Source organism: Lynx canadensis, chromosome B1, assembly GCF_007474595.2.
Source record: "Lynx canadensis isolate LIC74 chromosome B1, mLynCan4.pri.v2, whole genome shotgun sequence".
Classification (NCBI taxonomy): domain Eukaryota; kingdom Metazoa; phylum Chordata; class Mammalia; order Carnivora; family Felidae; genus Lynx; species Lynx canadensis.
The window spans coordinates 80877869-80899931 of NC_044306.2; the positions used below are offsets into that span (position 1 = coordinate 80877869).

Genomic DNA, 22063 nt, shown 5'->3' on the forward strand with positions numbered 1-22063 from the left:
TTTTATCTTGAGTTTCACTTCTTGCCATTCTGCCTGATGTATAATTAGATGACACTCCACACTGTGTAACCTACAACCGGTAGCATAACTGCAAAAACTGGCTTCGTTTTTGGATAGCAAGTCATGTCATCAGATAGTGCTAAACAAGTAGATGAAATTACAAAATGAATCTCTTTCAATCTCTGAATAAATTCAGAATCAAAGTCCGGCATCACTGAACAATCCTAGAAGTCTCTTCCAAACCTGAGGTTCCGTAGTTACCCATTTAAGTAAGCATCAGACACCACACTACTTCGAAATGTTAGATAGTATTTTATTTGGTCATTTATTTAGGTGCATGTTGGGGAGCAGTAGAAGCTCCTGCTGGGTCTAGAAGGAAAAGTCCATCCATGAAACGATCAATGTCACTGGTTGCCAGAACACACCTCAAGGGAGAAACTGGGGGAAGCAGAGAATACAGCACGAGGGCCAATGGAAAAGGTCAGGAGCTCCCCTCAATTCGGCTCCTCACCATTCTTGCCTTGAGGCCTTTGATCCCCTTCCCACGCGTGTCCTGCTGTTTGGGTGGGCAAGCCCTGAGAGTCAAGCAAGCCCCTGCACTCGCGCACCCTCCAGACTCCCTTGCTCAGACCTCACTTTGCCTCTTAGCTTCGCAGGAAGGGAGCTTGAGCACTCACCAGTGCCCCCCAAGGAAGATCTGGTCCCCAGCGCCCGAGAGGGGACGAACCTTGCGGACCTCCCTCTCCGCTACGGGGGTGGAGGGGGGTGCGGTGTGGGCCAGGGGGCTCGGGCCGAGCGTCCCACAGGCGACTGGCCTGGTGGGTCCCGCCCGCCCTCCAGGGATGTCGCGGATGCTGGAAGGCAGGGGTCCTGCAGACTTGGGCGTCGGCTCGACGCGCCCAATTTTCAACCCGTCCTCTGGGCTAAAGCTCTCCCAAAGAGGGAGCCGCGTTTCCGACCAGAGCTCGGAGCGCCCCTAACTCCCGGAGCTCCAGCCAAGAACCTGAAGACTCAGAGTGGCCTCCCCTTCCCCCGGCGCACACGTCAACGCGGCGTCGGGGAAGAGCCGTAATGCCCCGAAGAAGCGCACCCCCAAAAAAACCACCCCGCACTCCGCCGCCGCAGCTGCTGAATGAGAACTCACGCTAGCCCTTCCCGTAGGCTCATGGCAAAGCAAAAGAAAGTTTCTCCGTGGATGTGTTCCAGGAGAGTAGGAAGCTGTGCCTAAAGGCTCGTCGGAGCGAGACGCTCGATAAGGCTAAGTGGCTGTGAAGCCTAACGTCTCTCCCTGTACCAGTCAATTCCTAAGGTTCTGCAGGTCCTGGCGTTAAGCGAGTCTGTCAGCCCTACCGGGCAGCCAGCTTCCCTTATACGATCGCCTACGCTGGCCGACCTGGCCCAAGTGTTCGCTTCAGAGCATTTGCACTTGGGAGCGTCGGCCAGAGCTGCCGTGGTAATATGCGCGTCTATTATGAGGCGCGTGGTAGTGATGGCGGCGCTCAGTGAGACTTTCCTGTCACTGGATACTACTACTCCCAGCCCTCCTCAAAGCCGCCGGAGCAACCCCCAGGTCTTTAGTTTACAAGTGGCAATTTGACTTGCTCTGCTGCATGTCTGGAGGGACCGTGGAAAGTGTGGAGACGCCTCGGGGATTAAGCGATCGTAGCTTAAAAAGAAAAAAAGCCAAACAAATAAACAAAACCCACCCACCCTAACAAACATGAGGCTGCTGGAGAGAATGAGGAAAGAATGGTTCATGATTGGAATAGTGCTGGCGATCGCCGGAGCTAAACTGGAGCCGTCCATAGGGGTGAATGGGGGTAAGTGCTGCACCTCTGAACGCTCCATCGCGATTCTCACTTCAGAACTAATTTTCGAGTCTTGGAAAGGAGGGGAAACCGTAATTGGGAAGTGTCTGCTTCTCTCAAGGGCACTGACCAGCTCAGGGTGTCCTTTGGCCCATTCTGCTGCTGTTTTAATTTGTCAGCCTTGGAGACTGTAGCTAGGAATGGGGCAAATGAATTTGAACGCAAGTTACCTTTTCCGCGAACAATCTATGAGTATCCTTAGTGTTAGGGAGTGAGGTTACTGAGAATGAAACTTAACTCCTCTTGCCTTCATAGTAGCATCCTATCCCAAGGGACGCTAGGTTGCCAGGAGTTCCTTATCTATCTTGGAGTGGCCACCATTACCTTGTCTATTTCCGGATCCCTCCTCCTTACCGGCCCCATGTTTAAAAAAAAAAAAAGGTGGGGGGGGTGGAGGAAGAAAAAGGGACACCCTTTCATTCTCCGACTCAGACTTCGTGGCCCACATGTTGCAGAATGATGATTTGCTGCAATTGCCACCGCTCCAGAAACTCCCAAGCCGACTGACACGTTGCACTTTTTCCTTACAGGACACTACTTCCGTGTGCTGCCCGGACTCAGTTGCTAGTACTCTAACAGATACAGGCAGTGTTAGACTATGTGCAGTGTGTATTTTGGCAAGGAAGTGTAGGCAGGCTAAAATCATACTCAGATCTTTGAATAGTAGGAGCCGTGTAACGTGGGGGTGGGCATTGGTGGAAATATCATTAGTCTTTTATTCTCCTCCCTGCGGTTTCACCCTTACACACTCAGGTCTTCTTCATAAACATTAATTGAATTTCTCCAATTCATTGTCTTTTTGACCTTGTCACCTTTCACCTTTATTGACAGTTTTAATACGGTCAGTCATACAACAGGGACAAATAAGGACCGAAGTGAGCACACAATTTTTTAGGAAGTGCTCAGAAGGATATTTGAAGTTATATGTACCTTTTTGTTAAAACATGATGGAAGGGAGTGAAATATCTCTCATTAGAACAGTGGTTCATTCAAGCATCCACACTCAATTTCTCCATTTAGAAGTAGCTTCAGGGAACATTTTAAAAGGAATTTTTTGAACAAAGACTGTGAGGACTAAAACTTTTTTGTGTATTTTTTTTCTTTCTATATTCAACTTGGTACAAAATGTGTAGAATATATAACTGAGAATAAAACTGATATTCATCATGGTTTCTTCTTCTGAAGATCTTTGACCTAGCTTCTCCGGGAGTTTTTGGCAAACTTGTGAATGCTGGTATTTCAAGTTCTGTCAAATGAGTACCCTCTGTCCCTGGAACTAGCTGGATAGGCAGAATTCAAGTTAGGGTGTCTTTGTGGTGATCTGGAATGCACACTTAACTAGCTTCAGTAGCACACTTTCTATTTTATGGTGTTAGATCTATTATTTGCTCATTCTTAAGGTGTAATTACAGGTGATATATTATCTTCAAGTTTTAAATCTGCAGACGCTAGGTTAACATTCCAAGGATGCTGTGAGAAGAAGGGTTATTGAACACGGAATCATTTCCTTAGGGCTTCTTCGAAGTGGTGTGTGCAAGATGGATTCTATAATCTTGTTTGTTCCTTCGGACTCTGCTTCTTGAAGTTTTGGTGTATTATTGTATCTTAGAAATGCTTCCCATTTTTGCCGGTACTTGTGCCATTAATCCAGGATAATTCATTTCTTTAATTAATTATAAGAGTAGAATGTTAAGGGGTGCCTGGGTGGCTCAGTTGGTTGAGTGTCCCACTCTTGATTTTGGCTCAGGTCATGGTCTCACCAGTTGGTGAGCCTTGTGTGGAGCTCTGGGCTGAGAGCTGTCGGTGCAGGGCCTGCTTGGGATTCTGTCTCCCTCTCTCTCTGTCCCTTCCCTCCTCCCCCCTCCCCCCTCCCCCCTCCCCCCCCTTTCAAAATTAAAAAAATAAACATAAAAAAAAAGAGTAGAATGTTAAGAACTAAAAGGAACCTTTAAGTATTTTAAACTAACATGCTACTTTTACAGTTGATGAAGATACTGAGGCCTGAGGTCAGTGCTCAAGGAAGAGGCACTGGACATCAGGGCTCTCCCTTTATTTCATACTAGTTGCAAAATCTATACACATTTTCTTGGCAAAAAATAATTTAAAATGAATAACTATTGTAAAGAAGGGTTCTATGCAATAAAGATATTTTCCATGCCTTAAGTTTTAGCCTAAAAACGCAGAGCAGAATCAGCAAAAATGAAATAACAGTGTACTCAGATGATTTGATAACTGTCCATGTATAAAAGTTACTTTTTCCAAAAAAGTTAAACAAATGATTGCTTAGGATTTCTTTCTTTCTTTCTTTTTTAAAATTTTATTTTAGAGAGACAGCGTGAGCAGGGGAGAGGGGCCAAGGGGGAGAGAGAGAGAATCTTAAGCAGGTTCCATGTTCAGTGGGGAGCCCGAAGTGGGGCTAGATTCCACAATCCTGGGATCATGACCTGAAGCCAAATCAAGAGTCAGACACTCAACTGACGGAGCCACCCAGGCCTCTTGGGATTTCTTATATAGGCTATCAGGCTAAGTTCTTGATAATTCTGTTGAGCTTTTAATTGACCTTCCCACCTGTGAAACCTCTTAAATAAAAATAAACCTCCAAATAGTACCAAATAACATTTTCGCTTCACAAGTTAAAACAACAAAAATCTGGGGCGCCTGGGTGGCGCAGTCGGTTAAGCGTCCGACTTCAGCCAGGTCACGATCTCGCGGTCCGGGAGTTCGAGCCCCGCGTCAGGCTCTGGGCTGATGGCTTGGAGCCTGGAGCCTGTTTCCAATTCTGTGTCTCCCTCTCTCTCTGCCCCTCCCCCGTTCATGCTCTGTCTCTCTCTGTCCCAAAAATAAATAAACGTTGAAAAAAAAAATTAAAAAAAAAAAAAATAAAATAAAACAACAAAAATCTAGGAACAAGGAGAGGAATGGTTGCTGAAAATGTTTCTATTGCATCTTGCTCTTTGGAATGGTCTAAAGTGCCTCTTTGTACTTGTAATTTTTAGTCAAAGTTTCCATTTATGTGCTGTGTACACTTGGGGATGTGATTTTTATTAAAAAAAAATTTTTTTTTTACATTTATATATTTATTTTTGAGAGACAGACAACAAGCGGGGGATGGGCAGAGAGAGAGAGGAGACACAGAATCCGAAGCAGGCTCCAGGCTCTGAGCTGTCAGCACAGAGACTGTCGCAGGGCTCGAACTTACAAACCGCGAGATCATGACCTGAGCCAAAGTCGGAAGCTCAACTGACTGAGCCACCCAGGCGCCCCAGGGATGTGATTTTTAGTGCTTTCATACTGACTGAACATTTTTTTTTTTTTAAGTTTATTTATTTTGAGACAGAGACAGCACGAGTCAGGGAGGGGCAGCAAGAGAGAGAGAGAGAGAGAGAGGGAGAGAGAAAGTGAGGGAGACAGAATCCCAAGCAGGCTCCACATCCTCAGCACAGAGCCCAGTGCAGGGCTCCAACCCACGAAGCCCTGAGATCATGACCTGAGCCGACACCAAGAGTTGGATGCTTAACTGACTGAGCCACCCAGGCGCCCCTGAACAATTTTCAGTAGAATGGTTTTCTAGATATTCTTTTATTTATTTTTTTTTTAATTTTTTTTTCAACGTTTATTTATTTTTGGGACAGAGAGAGACAGAGCATGAACGGGGGAGGAGCAGAGAGAGAGGGAGACACAGAATCGGAAACAGGCTCCAGGCTCTGAGCCATCAGCCCAGAGCCCCCCGGCTCGAACTCACGGACCGCGAGATCGTGACCTGGCTGAAGTCGGACGCTTAACCGACTGCGCCACCCAGGCGCCCCTCTAGATATTCTTTTAAATAGGAAAAGTTTTGGTAGTCTTAAACTTAAGATGTTTGCTTCATCTTTACCTGGATCAATACTTTAACGACTATACTCTTTATATGTAAATGCAAGATTTCTACACTTAACATATCAAACCTGTGTTCTGACCTCCCTTTGAAAACAATCTGTATAGCCAATAGGTGAGTTGTATATTGCAGGAAATTTATAGGTAATGGAAACCCTAAAATTAGAGACATTGAATGGCTTTCCATATGAGAAAAAGTATAACATGTACTAGCCTCGAAAATTTAATTCTTAGTTCACTGTTCTCTTTACTCAGGTACATTTCATTTTTATTTTATTTTATTTTATTTTATTTTATTTTATTTTATTTTATTATTATTATTTTTTAATTTTGTTAACATTTATTCATCTTTGAGAGACAGAGAGAGACAGAGCATGAGCAGGGATGGGGCAGAGAGAGGGAGACACAGAATCCAAAGCAGGCTCCAGGCTCTGAGCTGTCAGCACAGAGCCTGATGCGGGGCTTGAACTCACCAACCCGTGAGATCATGACCTGAGCTGAAGTTGGATGCTCAACTGACTGAGCCACCCAGGCACCCCTTCATTTTTAAATATGTAGAAGAAAGTTGAAAATAAAGAGCCAGGGTAAATGTAAATGTGCAGATTTTGAGGTGCTGATAATCTGTTCCAGTGCAACCCAGGGAAGTGCTGAGCTATGCACACCTTTGGGTTGACCAGAGTAACACTGTGCTATTCATTCTCGGGAAGAGAAAGGTTTACTTCTTTGGAAATACAGAGTAAGTTTCTCAGTTCTACTTGCATCTTAATTTAGATTATTGACATTAATAAGACATAAATCCTAAAAGGAAACTGCTTCGTTTTTCCATTAAAAAACATAAGCAGAAACATGTTAAAGCTTAAGTGTGTTAGCATGAATATCTTAGATTATAGGTTTATAAATGAAATGTACTTGGTGATGAGTAGATTTTATAAAGTGGTAATAGTTCCTTGCATTCTTAAGCATTCCAAATCATTTTCTTTTATCTCCCCCCCACCCTTTAAAAGCGTGGATTTGAGGAGCCCAAAAATTACCTTGTTTTTCTGGGTAATTTTTCTCCTGATTTTGCTCTCCTATCCTATTGTTACTGATCAACATTTTTTTTTTCTTTTATTTATAGGAAAAGTTAAAACTTGTATTTCTACTTTGAACTTTATAGCCACCTGAAGATCCAGGTCTTATTCAGATCTATTTTGGTGACTTGGAGGATGTAATCATTGCCTTGGAGAGGGGCCAAATCTCTTTTTTTTTTCATATCTCATTTTAATATGTAGTCTCAACTCTCACCTCTGTGCAAATATTTACCAAATGTTTATTTCAACCCTGTGTGACTTCTAGGTTTCCATTCCCAATTTGGGCAATTTGATAGTTGATCACATCTCAAAGGGGCTTTAGGTCTCTCCAAATCAGAATTAATTCCTTCTTCCCTTTTAAAACATACATTGTAGGGGCGCCTGGGTGGCTCAGGTAATGATCTCATGGTTTGTGAGTTCAAGCCCCGCGTCGGGCTCTGTGCTGACAGCTCAGAGCCTGGAACCTGCTTCTGATTCTGTGTCTTCCTCCGTCTCTGTCCCTCCCCCACTCATGCTCTGTCTCTCTCTGTCTCAGAAATAAATAAACATTAAAAAAAAATAAAAAAAAAATAAAATAAAACGTACATTGTAGGAAGCCATGAAATGTCCTCACCATGTTCTTCCATGGCTTAAAGTTGTTTAGATGTGCATCTAATATAAAAGATAATGTACCCCATCTCTAAGCTTTAAAACATTAAAAGCCTGGAATTATGCCAAGTAGTTCATAGTTATCATGTGTATTTATGTATGTATGCATGGAATGTGGGAAGGGTTAGCTTCTTAAAACATATAATTGTTGGCCAACTAAAGCAGATGCTGTAGCTGCCCCAAAGAAACATGCAATCTAAATAAATGCCATGCGCTTGCTGTGGAGATACATCTTTGGCCACATTCCCTGGCTCTACCTTACAACCACATTGCTAATTTTAACCCATCCTTTATGGAAATTTTGGGGTACCGCTGTGGGCAGAGGTGTACTTGATAAGAATAGGGTCTCATAAAAAGCAGGGAATTGGAGGAAAATAAAAATGAGTTCAAAGAAACAAATGAACAAACAAGGTATTTAAAATTCTTGGAAGACGTTTACTTCCAAAACAAGCTGGATTCCTTGACTTTAAAATCTGTTCCTGAATCATCTTCCTCAGTTGTAGAGGAAATATTATTTCTAAGTGTGAGCTGCAGAGACAGATTCACTCACAAGTATAAAAAATGCACCTCTTTTTAAGTTTTGGAGCACTTTTACTGCCCTGAAATATAATGCCTTTTGCTCTTGCCTTCTTCCTTTTGTTCCCTTTTCTCAGATCTCAACAAAATAATTTGTGTAAATAGCACATATATATAAGAATTTGTTGCCATGTTTGAGGAGATCTTTGTTTCTTTTTGTTCATTGAGATACTACAAATGCCTAAAATATAGTAGATGCTTAGTAAGCATTTGTTGACTGAATGGTGATTTTTCCCGAGCTTGGTCTTACTTATTGAGCAGTATCTGTGGGTATGGTGGGGGGCTGCAGGGAATGGAAGAGCCATGAATGTGGTCCTGTTATTTTGCTTAAGGGAGTGTATTAGTTTTCTGTGCTGCCACACCAGAAACACAAACTGGGTGGCTTCCAATAACAGAAATTTATTTTCCAGAAATTATTCTAGAGGCTAGAATTCTGAAGCTAAGGGCCACGCTCCCACTGAAGGTCTAGGGAAGAATCCTTCCTGGCTTCTGGCTTGGGCTGGTTGCCAATTGTCTTTGGTGTTTCTTGGCTTATGGTAATACAATTCCAGGCTTTGCCTCAGTCTACACATGGCCATCTTTCTGTGTCTTCATACTTACCTATACTTGTAAGAATACCAGTCATTGGATTAGGGTCCACCTTAATCCAGTAAGACCCCATCTTGATTTGATTGCATCTGCAAAGAACCAATTTCCAAATAAGGTCACATTTGTCAGTTCTGGGGGGACATGGATTTTGGAGGACACTATTCAGCTCAGCATGAGAGGGCTGAATAGAATGTCAAATATGAGATGATGAGATTTTGAAATGTTGGCATATGCCAGTGTTTCTCAGCCTCAGCACTATTGACATTTTGGACATGGTAATTCTTTGGTGTTGGGAGGGCTGTCCTGTCTGTGCTTTCCAGGTTGTTTAGCAGAATTCCTGATCTCTGTCTACTAGATGCCAGTAACACCCCCCCCACTTGCTGAATTATAACAAAAAAAAAGAGTTTCCAAACATTGCCAAATGTCTATAGGAGGCAAAATTGCTCCTGCTGGAGAACCACTGGTATATAAGTACAAAATGGCATTTTCTCAGAACTACATCTTTTAAAAGCATGTTGTTCTTATGGTGCTGGGAGAACTGGACAGAAACATGCAGAAGATTGAAACTAGACCACTTTCTCACACCATTCACAAAAATAAATTCAAAATGGATAAAGGACCTGAATGTGAGACAGGAAACTATCAAAACCCTAGAGGAGAAAGCAGGAAAAGACCTCTCTGACCTCAGCCGTAGCAATCTCTTACTTGACACATCCCCAAAGGCAAGGGAATTAAAAGCAAAAATGAACTACTGGGACCTTATGAAGATAAAAAGCTTCTGCACAGCAAAGGAAATGACCAACAAAACTAAAAGGCAACCAACGGAATGGGAAAAGATATTTGCAAATGACATATCGGACAAAGGGCTAGTATCCAAAATCTATAAAGAGCTCACCAAACTCCACACCCGAAAAACAAATAACCCAGTGAAGAAATGGGCAGAACACATGAATAGACACTTCTCTAAAGAAGACATCCGGATGGCCAACAGGCACATGAAAAGATGCTCAACGTCGCTCCTCATCAGGGAAATACAAATCAAAACCACATTCACATATCACCTCACGCCAGTCAGAGTAGCCAAAATGAATAAATCGGGAGACTATAGATGCTGGAGAGGATGTGGAGAAATGGGAACCCTCTTGCACTGTTGGTGGGAATGCAAACTGATGCAGCCACTCTGGAAAACAGTGTGGAGGTTCCTCAAAAAATTAAAAATAGACCTACCCTATGACCCAGCAATAGCACTGCTAGGAATTTACCCAAGGGATACAAGAGTACTCATGTATAGGGGCACTTGTACCCCAATGTTTATAGCAGCACTCTCAACAATAGCCAAATTATGGAAAGAGCCTAAATGTCCATCAACTGATGAATGGATAAAGAAATTGTGGTTTATATACACAATGGAGTACTACGTAGCAATGAGAAAGAATGAAATATGGCCCTTTGTAGCAACATGGATGGAACTGGAGAGTGTGATGCTAAGTGAAATAAGGCATACAGAGAAAGACAGATACCATATGGTTTCACTCTTATGTGGATCCTGAGAAACTTAACAGAAACTTAACAGAAACTCCCCCAGAAATGGGGGAAGGGAAGGAAAAAAAAAAGAGGTTAGAGTGGAAGAGAGCCAAAGCATAAGAGACTCTTAAAAACTGAGAACAAACTGAGGGTTGATGGGGGGTGGGAGGGTGGGTGATGGGTATTGAGAAGGGCACCTTTTGGGATGAGCACTAGGTGTTGTATGGAAACCAATTTGACAATAAACTTCATATATATATATATATATATATATATATATATATATAAAGCATGTTGTTCTTTGGCTAATATATTAGGTCTTCAAGAGAGTTGTATACAGGTGACAAAATGAAGTAAATATTAGTTAGGGTTGCTGCTGTTGTCCTCATAGTGTTAACACATTTGGGGTGATGCCACCCTAACTCCAGAGAGGATTTTCCAGAGGGCAAAGATTAGGCCTGTTGGTTCACAGCAGTATAGCCAGGGCCTGGCACAGTGTAATAATAATTGCAAACTTAACATATTGTTACTACTGTATTACTCTATATGTATTATTTCATTCACATAGTAAATTCTCAGTACATCTTTATAGAATGACTACCCGTGGGCTGAACTGAATGTATGCGTGAATATAAGTTTTTATTTCTGGTATCCTAGAAGGAATAAAATAATATTTGCTAAACAGAAGGGAGCTTCTTCCGTTGATTCTCTCTTTCTCTCTCTCTCTCTCTCTCTCTCTCTCTCTCTCTCTTTTTTTCCTAGTTTGGGGAATTTTGATTGTTGTATAAGCACTGATACTGTGGTAGATACAATTAGACGTCATACTGAAGGATGTTGCCTATTTGCTCTCCTATGTGAGAGCAGTTTATTTTTATTCTGCTGGTCTCAGGATACTGTGCTGAACTGGATAGCCATGGTCCTTGCCTTCTGGAAAATCTCTTTTGGAGCTAGACTGCATCACAGCAAATACTTAACTCTTCAGAACAGTAGTATAGTAAGGGTAACACTAAGATTTGAAGTACTATTTGCCCTCTCTCAATGGATTCTTCTTTCATACCAAGTTATCTACTGGCAATTCTTATCTAACAGTAACTTGTTTCTCTCTCTTTAGGACCACTGAAGCCAGAAATAACGGTCTCCTACATTGCTGTTGCAACAATATTCTTTAACAGTGGACTATCATTAAAAACAGAGGTACTGTCACCTATGGGGCATATCAAAAGCAGGGAGAAAAATTTAGTTTTTGCTTATTATTTTGAAATATCAGAACCCTTTTGTAAAGATGTATGTAACTATGGTCCAAAAGCTTCACTACAATAGAAGATGACTTCAGCAAGGACTTGTGTTTTGAACCCACCTATTAGAGAAATTTTGTAGTTGAACAACATGGACCCTGAGGGTGTGGTTATAATGGGTATGTTTTTAATACAGCAACTGCACTGAATGAAGCATCCACTTGAGGTCTTCCTCAGATTATGGTGGTCAATATGATGGTGACTGCTATGGCACATTTGAGTTGATATTTAGTTGGGTTTCCATAACTTTTGTTCTCAGGACTCATGCTGCTCAAGTGATACCTGTTACAACTTTTAACCAATTTGTATTTAAAACAATTTTTTTGTAACATGTATTTATTATTGAGAGACAGAGAGAGACAGAGCATGAGCAGGGGAGGGGCAGAGAGAGAGAAGGAGACACAGAATCCGAAGCAGGCTCCAGGCTCTGAGCTGTCAGCACAGAGCCTGATGCATGGCTTGAACCCACCAACAGTGAGATTATGACCTGAGCCAAAATCGGAGGCTTAACTGACGGAACCACCCAGGCGCCCCACCAATTTGTATTTTTAATGTATATTTTTTGCTGGTATATCTATTAAATATTAATAAGTATTTTAAGAAAAAAATTGAGATTTTTCATACTATGTCACAATTTATCATGAAGATATATAGTTAATGTTATTTATTGACCAGTGTGTCGCTGAACATGGAATTCTCCCAGAATTAAAGAAATCAGACATTTTTAACATTCAAGAGAGGAATAAATAGAATTTATGATTCTCTTTTGGCTTATAACAAAAAAGGAGAAGAAAAATATAGGAAAAAATACCTATTTGCTCTTGAAGAAATTACTTAGGATTTTTAAAGTTGTTATTCTAAGATGCTTATTCTTATGTAGATAGGGAAATCTTCCTATGCAAGGATTTTTTTTTTTTTGGAAATAGCTTTATAAGTTAAAATTTTGTTTCAGCATCATGTTTTACTTTACTTATTTTTTATTTTAAGTGTGATTGGAATGAGGACCAAATTTAGTTACAAGGACCATCCTAGTAGCAACATGGAAAAAATACGGTTTTAGTAAATTTATGTATTCTGTAGTTATCTGGTTGGTATAAATGTTTTTATTGGAGCATTATTTTTAGATAGATGGGATCCATGTATGGTATCTGTGAAATTATGTCTCAAAAATCCTGAATAGTCTCACTACTATTGAAAATAACTGACATAGGATGAGATTTCCTAAATATGTTAAATTCTAGTTTTTGCAAATTACATTGACATGAAAGGACTATGATCAGTGCTTACAGGGCACAGGCTTTTTCTGTCACCACCTTCATTCTACTGGTTCTCAAATGTGGGGCCTAGTGATACAGAAAAATACTTGCTACCCCTATGGTGCTGGACTATTCTTTGGAGGTCTTCCTGCTGGTCTTGGCTAATGCCCTTTGTGAGCAGCTGCCTTACCCAAGTCCTCTACTTGGGACGTTGCTCTAACTATGTCCCCTGGTGGCTGCTTAACGGCTACAGCTGTTACTTATGCCATGAGAAATCTGGCAAGAGACTTGATTCTCTCACTCCTTAGCTTCTTGCTTAATGTGATTCTGTAAAGCAGCCAACTTTGTGGGATGCAGGAGTTTAAGAAGGAAGAACGTCACAGCTATCAGCATTTCTCTAAGGACCAAATTCTTCTGTAAGCACCTAGGAAACCTTCAGAGTATTCCAGCTAATTTGGATCTAATGATAAAATGCCTTGATCCTGTGCTTTATCACGGTATCTAAGTAGCCATCAAAGCCATTTCTTCCACCAATGCCCCTTTTCACTGTATTACATTGTCATTTTCAAGATCCATTCAGTTGAAGGTGTTTTAGATTGCATCATTGTATAGTGTTAAACCGTCTAAGTCCTGCTAATTTCCTGGGCAACTGAACCAATGCTTTTAAGTTAGCAGGTAGCAATCTTCTTGTTATTTGTTTTCTAGTTAATAATCTTAAGTTTATTTCAGCTGGGACTACTATTTTTGAACCTTATTAGAATAGTGTGTTTTTGCAGGCAGGAGACAGTAAGTTATTATTGACTTGAGTTTATTTGAGAGCATTCACATTGGTCCCATTCAAGTTTGATTTATATTGAACATTTCACGTAGTATTACCCATTCATTGATGGAATGATGTATATTCTAAAATTTGTTTTGCTCATTTATTAAAATCATAAAGAACTCTGTGTTAATACTAAAAAGATTTAATGCTAAATCTTAAGTCTTATAACTGTTGATTTCTAGATTTTAAAATATCTGTTGAAATGTCTTCTGAAAATTTATTGTATTCAAGTCAAGTAAGGTCACATTTGAAATATATTTGATGTTTAGCTAATTAGGAGCTACTGTTTCAGAGGATTTGTCACTTAATAGACCGTGGCAGGATCAATCTCATATAAACAAATACCTATGAGGTGTCTGTGGCTACAAAGCACTGTGTTTGGCACTGAGATAGAACCAAAGATGGGCAAGATGCTCAGGGCCTGGAAAGGGTCCTGAGTAGGGCAGATTGTACAGGTCTTTCCTTATTTTCCTAAACAGATTATTTTTTGAAGTTCTATTACCTTAGAAGTAAATATAGCAACTTCTAAACTTTACGTTCATGCTGCTTGTTTCCAGCCTAGAGCTATGAGGCTGATTTCTCAGAAAATGAATCAAATGAAGGTCAAATAAGGGTTAGAAGGGAAATTGGTGTGTAAATGAAAATATTTCTACATCTCAGAGTGCCTGATTTTAAGCAATTCTCGATACTGTCGGTGATAATTCTGGTATAATAAATATTTGGAGTATCTTTACTTAAGTTTACTTTAATGGAATTTGACCTGTATTACATGTGAATAAATAAAATGTCATGCAGAATCAACTTTTCAATTATTCATGATGGAGTACGTGGCCCTAAACTCTGTATGGGTATGTATGGAGTAATACTATTTTGGATGTTACAGTGTTTACTTGTTTTTTCTTTTCCTTGTTACCTTATTTTATCTTTATGTTTGTATGAAGAAGTTATGGAAAATATATAACCCTGGGTTTTTGTGATAGTCTTAAAATCTTAGGGATACTTCATGCCTATTATTTCCCTGTTGTTAAGAGGCCTCTCATGACCCAACATTGTTGGCCTTTGTGATTCATTTTGCCGGATTCTTTATTGTTCCATTGTCCTGAGGCAATGGCAGTTGTTTATAATTGTCATATATTAGATCAGCTAGTATTTTTAAACTAAATTTTGTTTTTTGTAACTTTTTCTGATTATAAAACTGGTATGTACCTATTGTAGAAAGATTAGAAAGAATAAAAATAACTAGCATTAACATCTCTGTGATTTTGGTCCCTTTTTTCCTAAACATGTTTTATACATAGAATATTTAAAAATGAAATACTTAAAAAAATTATATATTTGTAAGTATACATATATATATATATATATATACATATACTTGCATAGTATCATGTACATGTACACATATATAATCTTTTTTTTCTTATGTGACACTGTATAGTAATTTTTTATATAATTTAATATTTTAATATAATTTTTCTTCATATATAATAAAATTTATATTTTGCTTACTTTTATGAACATAAATCAAACAGTACAAAAGTGTACATGATGAGAAGTCTTCTTTTCTCCCCTCTATCAGATATGTGGACATAACTAATGTTAATAGTTTCTGTGTATCTTTCCATAGTTAATAGTTTCTGTGTAAAACATATGTGTATTGCACCCCTTCAAGCTGAGGTATTTTGTACTGCTTGCCACCCTGTCTTGTTTTACTCAGAAAACATATCTTGGAGACTGTTTCATATCAACATGTATAGAACTCCTTGTTTCTTTTTGTATGCTGGAAAGCATTCCGTTGTATGAATGTGTCATGCTATTTTTTACTAGTCCTCTATTTATGGACATTTAGGTTTTGCTGCAAAGGATAACCTAAAAATTGCCCATGTTCCCACATTTGGGAGAAAATATGAAGGATTACTTCCTGGAAGTGAAATTGCTAAGCCACATGATACATGCAGTGGAAGTTGTGACAGATACTCCAAGTACCTAGAACAGTGCTGGGCTCTCGGTATTTGTTGACTGAAGGAATGAGTTGCCAGATTGCTGTCCTTAGATTGTGCCAATTTATATTCCTATCGGTTAAGTCGGGAAGGACCTTGTGTTCCCACATGCTTGTCAACACAGTTTTAACATGGTTTTTAATCTTATAATAGTCTGGTTGTACCTTAATTTATTTAATTATTCATCCGTTTTTGGACTTTTAACTCGTTTCCTGATTTTACTATAATAGATGATGCTGTCGTGGTCAATTCTGCATATAAATGCTTGTACCACTTATTATATCCTTAGATCAAGTACCTAGACATAACATTTTGGGGGTTCAAGAATGCGAATTGTATTATAGTCCTCGATATATGTTCCCAAATTACTTTTCAGAAAAGTTATTCTGTTTCATATTCCTACCTGAAGTATATGCAAATGCTTTAGTTATTGCATTCTGGCTGATCATTTTGTTTCTATTAAAAAATTAGAATCTTATTTATTTGGCATTCATCAAATACCTCTGAGTATATCTCAGTGGCGTTTGGTGTCAGAACTGTGCGAATTCTTGGCACTGCTGGTGCTCAAGTTTTCTCTGGGGTGGAACTTTAAAAATTCGGATACTGTATTAGGATGGCTCCTTTAATCTTCGATCTGATCCATGGACCTGGTGTGGCTTCTGGTCTGCCCGGTGTTTTCCATTTGCCAGAAATTCCTTAGATGTCATTTGGGATGTTCTGTGACTACACTGGCACTGCTGTGTGTCTTCACACGGGAAATGAGTCCTGTCCATTAAACTGATGAGCTTTGGTTAATGTCTCTGAGGCCAAGGATCTCTTGAATGTCTTACTTGAACTAGGGTAGACATTACAGTGCTATGTTTATAACAGGGGAATCTCTGGCATCTTTGAGGTGCTTTAATGACTTCTTGCATGTTTTATAGGACTGTACTACTTTTTCCACTACTTTCTGAGTTTGTTTTATTTCAACGGAATAACCACATGGCTCAAAGAAATTCAAATGCAAAGGCCTTTGAATTTGTACCTATTTGAACCCCAAAGTTGACCTCATTATCTGTTTTCAGCTGTGAGGCATATAACGTGCCTGGTATGTCGTGTTTAGTGTGAATTTCTTCCCTCTGGGGCAGTAGTGTGACATGATGGAAGAAGAGAGGGGTTTGCTAGCATACCAGAAATGAGTTTGATTAGGAGCCTCATTGTTCAGTAGCTCTCAGCCTCAATCTCCTCCTCAGTAAAATAGGATAATAATATCTAATGGGGGCTGTGGTGAGGATTAAATGAGATAACACACATAAAGTGACAGGCTCAGAGCATGGCACATTGCTGCTGTTCTGTAAGCATTAGCAAGGAAATCCAGAAAGTTGATTTTGGGGAAAAAGCCATTTTGATTTATAGAATATTACTGAGAAAAACATTTTTAAAAATTATGATTTGTGTGTAGATTTGGTAACATCTTGCTAAAGTGAGGCCTTGCTAGAGATTAATCATTTCATTAAAATGAGATAGGTCCTTAAGTAGTTACATGCCTATTTGTTTATAGTATCAACAGTCCTCAGATCTATACTACCGTACAGGTACTTAGCTCAGTTTTGGTCCAGAATTTTACAAATCTGAATCGTTGGGGTATATTATATATTCAAAGAAATTAGAATATTTCAGAAATTTTATATAAAAATACTTCTTTTTTTTCCGTAAGTCTGTCTATTCATGCTTAGAGGTAAAAATTTTAGCTCTGAAATAATTCCAAATTAAAAACTCATTTATTTGATGTTATTTCAGTAGCAGCCTTTCTTGGGAAAAATAATATTCTTACCTTTGCTATTTTGTGTCTTTCATTTTTGCAGGAGCTGACCAGTGCTTTGGTGCATATAAAACTGCACCTTTTCATCCAGATCTTTACGCTTGCATTCTTCCCAGCAACAATATGGCTTTTTCTTCAGCTTTTATCAATCACACCCATCAATGAGTGGCTTTTGAAAGGGTACGTTTAAATATTTTGAAGGGCCCACTTTTAATGAGGCATCTGTAGTGACGTTATTGTTTCTGTGGCAACTATATACAAAAGGGCTTATGTGTGGTATCTTATAAGGAAAAAAGAACACTTTAAAAATTATTATCCCTGGGGCACCTGGGTGGCGCAGTCGGTTGAGCGTCCGACTTCAGCCAGGTCACGATCTCGCGGTCCGGGAGTTCGAGCTCCGCGTCAGGCTCTGGGCTGATGGCTCAGAGCCTGGAGCCTGTTTCCGATTCTGTGTCTCCCTCTCTCTCTGCCCCTCCCCCGTTCATGCTCTGTCTCTCTCTGTCCCCCCCAAAAAAATAAATAAACGTTGAAAAAAAAAATTATTATCCCTGAAAATTTTTTAAAGTTATTTATTTATTTATTTTGAGAGAGACAGAGACAGCACAAATAGGGGAGGGGCAGAGAGAGAGGAAGAGAGAGAATCCCAAGTAGGCTGCATGCTGCCAGTACAGAGCTGGAGCCGGGGCTTGAACTCATGAAGCCATGCCAACTGAACCACCCAGGTACCCCTAAAAATTATTATCCTTTAAAATGATAGTGTTCATCAAGAAGGTTCATCAAAGAATTTTATAACACAATCTTTTTTTTTTCTTTCTGATTTCTAAGTGTTTTATTAGTAAATTGTTTTAAATTGTAATTTCACGGCGCCTGGGTGGCTCACTCTGTTGAGCGTCTGACTTTGGCTTAGGTCATGATTTCGCTGTTTGTGGGCTCGAGCCCCACCTTGAGCTCTATGCTGACAGCTCAGAGCCTGGAGCCTGCTTCAGATTCCGTGTCTCCCTCTCTCTCTGCACCTCCTCTGCTCGCATTCTGTCTCTCTCTCAAAAATAAATAAACATTAAAAAAAATTGTAATTTCAGTATATTTAACCTACAGTGTGATATTAGTTTCAGGTATACAGTATAGTGATTTGACAATTAAAGTTTATTTATTTATTTTGAGAGAGAGAGAGAGAGGCAGGGGCAGAGAGAGGGAGAGAGAGGATATCAAGCAGGCTCCACATTGTCAGCGTGGAGCCCATTGTGGGGCTTGAACTCATGAACCGTGAAATCATGATCTGAGCCAAAATTAAAAGTTGAACACTTAACAACTGAGCCACCTACGCATCCAGTGATTTGACAATTCTATATATTACCCAGTGATCATCAAAGTAAGTGTACTCTTAATTATAACACAATCTTAAAATGTTTAATCTTAAGGTTCTGGGATGGATACTGTTCTGGAAGTTTTAAAGAGCTGTGTTGGGAGAAAGATGGAAGGCACGAGAAGATGTAAGATATGTGTGCATGTGTATAATGTAGGCCATCAGTTGGGCACTTTAACTTGTATATTCTATATCTTACCAAACGTAGGCAGATAGTGGCTGAATGTAAGTATTTTAGAAGTACAGGAAAGAAAAAAATATATAAGGAGCAAACATTTACCTTTTTACTTGTTCTGTTTATGTTTGCTATGATAGTTGAATTAACAATAGATTTTTATTAGACACTTTTCTTCCATAAAAATGCCATCATGTTTATTCAAAGGATTTAATGAATTTAAAAAATTATTTGAAGTGGTTTAAAACTAACTATAATTTAGTAGCATGGTATAATAGTTAAAATACTGAAATTGGAGTCTGGAGGTTGCTTTCTGACCCCATCCCTAACTGAAGAAGTCATGTAATAGTCTTGAACCTCAATTTTCCTGCCTATAAATAGTGAGGATAGTCATACTTTTACTGTCTGCTTGATAATAATGTTGAGGATCTCAATTGAGATCACTTATTCATTTATTCAAGTCACTTGTTTAGTTCCCACTATGTACCAGGCATTATAATAGGTGTTGGAGAAAGAATAGTGAACAAAAATGGGAAAGTGCAAGTTAGTTTTGCACATTGGGAAGACTTAGGTTGATTGACAATAAACAAGTAAGTAGATGACCAAGATAGAGATCAGTGATGGGAAGTAAAACACAGTGTGATACAGTTAAAAGTGGTTGGGTAGGTAGGCCAGTGTTGAATTTAGATGGCAGAGTTCTCGGGGGCAGAATGTTTTAGGCAAAGGAAGTAGGATGTGCAAAGGCTCTAAGGCAGGAACAAGCCTGGTATGTTCTGGGGTCAGGAAAATGACAAGGATGGCCAGATCCTGGAGATACAGAGGAAGAATAATAGGACTTGGAGTTGGTAAGGTAAGCAGGAGTCAGGTCCCACAGAGCCTTATAGGTCCTTGGTGAAAGCATTCAAGTATTTTTCTGCATGCAGCAGGAAGCTCCCGGTGGGATTTAAATGAGGGTGTGTCGTGGTCTGATTTATATTTTCAAAGTAGTGCTCTGGCTGCTGCATAGAGAATAGATAGTAGAGGGGCTGAGAGAAAGGTAGGAGACCAGTTTGGAGGCTAGTCTGGTAAGGTAGCAGTGCGGTAGAGAGAAACGGACATTGGAGAGTGTATTGTAAATTAGAGCTCTCAGAACCTCTGGGTGGATAGGATGTAGAGAGAGAAGGACAGGGAGGAATCAAGGATGACTTCTGGGTTTTGGGTGTGAGCCACTAGGTAATTGGTGGCATCATTTACTTAGCTGAGGAGAAACAGAGTAGTATAAGAAGGGGAAATCAAGACCACTGCCTTGGCCAGATTGAGTTTGAGAGAATGAACATAAAATTTTCAGTGAAAAGCATAAAGTGCCACATAAGTATCATGACATCATTTTAGAGCAGCAAAGTATGATGCGTATCTTAAAATTTTTTTTTATGATGCATATTAAGAACCAATAGTTACTGAGTGTTTCCCATGAAAAGGGCACTCAAGGAATAGGAAGATATTAACTCATTTTCCTTGTATTCAGGGAATGTCCAGGGTAGTCGGGTATGTGAGAGATATAAAATAGTAATCAACCACAGTGGGGCAGCATATGATTTGTTAGATAAGTAATGTAATAGGTTAAAAGGTAAGAGGTTCAGCAAAGGTTGTGAATTCCTAAAGTAGAGAATTCAAAAATAAAACATAGTGGGAGACAAGAATAAAAAATTTCCTTACAGCCACGTTACAGAAGGTCTGAATTACTGGGCAGAGGAGTTGGGGCTGCATCTGTAGATGATGGGAAGTTCTGAAATGCACTAAACAAGAGAATAACGTACTAAAACATGGTCAGTAAGAAAGATTAATCTGATAGCATCATACTGGGTGTTATTAGAGTTGGGCTTGCAGTCTTAGGAAGCTAAGATACAATTATCACCTCATGATATTGAGCTTAAAGGAGTTTACACTTAGCCTAACTCCCTTACAGAAAGCTTTTCCTAGCTCACTTTTTCTGCGTTCCCCACCCTAGTTTGAGAGTACACAGTATGTTGCTAACTTGAGGGAGCTGCAGACTCTTACCTCAGGGCCATGTTTCAGTCATTGCAATAAATATTTTGAGCACGTCCTCTTTACCTTGCTATGTAAAAGGGAAAGAGTGGAGGTAGAGAGAACATTCAGTAGGCATTTACAAAAATCCAAAGTTGGGGAAAAAAACATCTGAAGGGGGATGATGGCAATAGTCATGGAAAAGAATAGAAAGTTGGTTGTGGTAATATATTGATTTATGAGAAGCAGGTGGAGCCACATGTAACTCCAAAGTTTCAAATTGGATCATTAGGAAAAACAACAACAACAACAACAACAACAACAAACTATCCCATTGACAGAAATAAGTAAATTCAGAGATGAAATTGACGTTTTAGAAACTATTAGACGTGTTCAGTTAGAAGTGGCAGTCACAGGCAGCTACAATTTGGGGAATGGTGGTTAGGGCTAGAAATGTAAAATTGTATATATTCATATAGATTCAGATTTGAAAATAAGATTGAAAAGAATGCAAGAGAGTCAGCAAAAAGTCGGAAGGGGCTGGTTTAAAAGAAAGGAGATAAATTAGAAGGATGAAGTACTATGGCAACCAAAAGAATAGAATATTTTGAAAAGCAAGAAGGGAATGAGAATGAATATGGGGAAGAGGATACTGTATTTGGTAAGAGATCACCTGTTACTTTTTAAGGTTACCACTTTTACTAGTAGAAGGGGCATAAGTCTGAATCTAGGTGAGTAAAGAGAGAAGGAGTTGAGGCCCCCAGTAAGAGAATTTATGTTAAATACTTGCAAGGAATCAATGAGAAAAGTGTCTAGAGTAGTATCTACTACAAATGGTAAATGCTTGGTAAGTATCAGTGATGATTAGTGATGGTCATAAGGAAGGCACAGAGACTGGGAATCGATAATAGGAAAGACCACTTAAGCATCACTTGGGAAAATAGACCTTAAAAGATATGAATTGAGCTGGAAATTCTATGAAAAATGTGTGTTCTTGTGTTTTCAGTCAAAATAAATTAAAACTTTTTCTTTTTTTCTTATTTCAGAGGTAATATAAATTCATTGCATGAAGCTTAGATGATAAATTCTTACCAAAGGGAGTAGAAATATCTGTAATCTGGACTTAAAATATGTTTAAATCAGGCGTTCCGTGTCCTCTATTCCCTCCCTGTATGAACTTTCTACTTTTAGTGAGCTGC

At 39.5% G+C, this 22063-nt stretch overlaps 1 protein-coding gene across 4 annotated transcripts in view; it reads left to right on the forward strand.

Annotated features, from left to right (window-relative positions):
* The first annotated feature begins 1499 nt into the window (after positions 1 to 1499).
* The window catches only part of SLC10A7 (solute carrier family 10 member 7), a 257064-nt gene continuing 236500 nt past the window's right edge, over positions 1500 to 22063 (forward strand). For 3 of the 4 annotated variants that reach the window (XM_030312964.2, XM_030312968.1, XM_030312970.1), the window contains exons 1-3: positions 1500 to 1820; positions 11259 to 11341; positions 17366 to 17502. In XM_030312964.2, coding sequence (XP_030168824.1) covers positions 1721 to 1820; positions 11259 to 11341; positions 17366 to 17502 — 320 coding nt within the window. In that variant the 5' untranslated portion in view covers positions 1500 to 1720. The remainder of the gene's footprint in view (positions 1821 to 11258; positions 11342 to 17365; positions 17503 to 22063) is intronic. The other variant, XM_030312972.1, reaches the window with a different exon arrangement.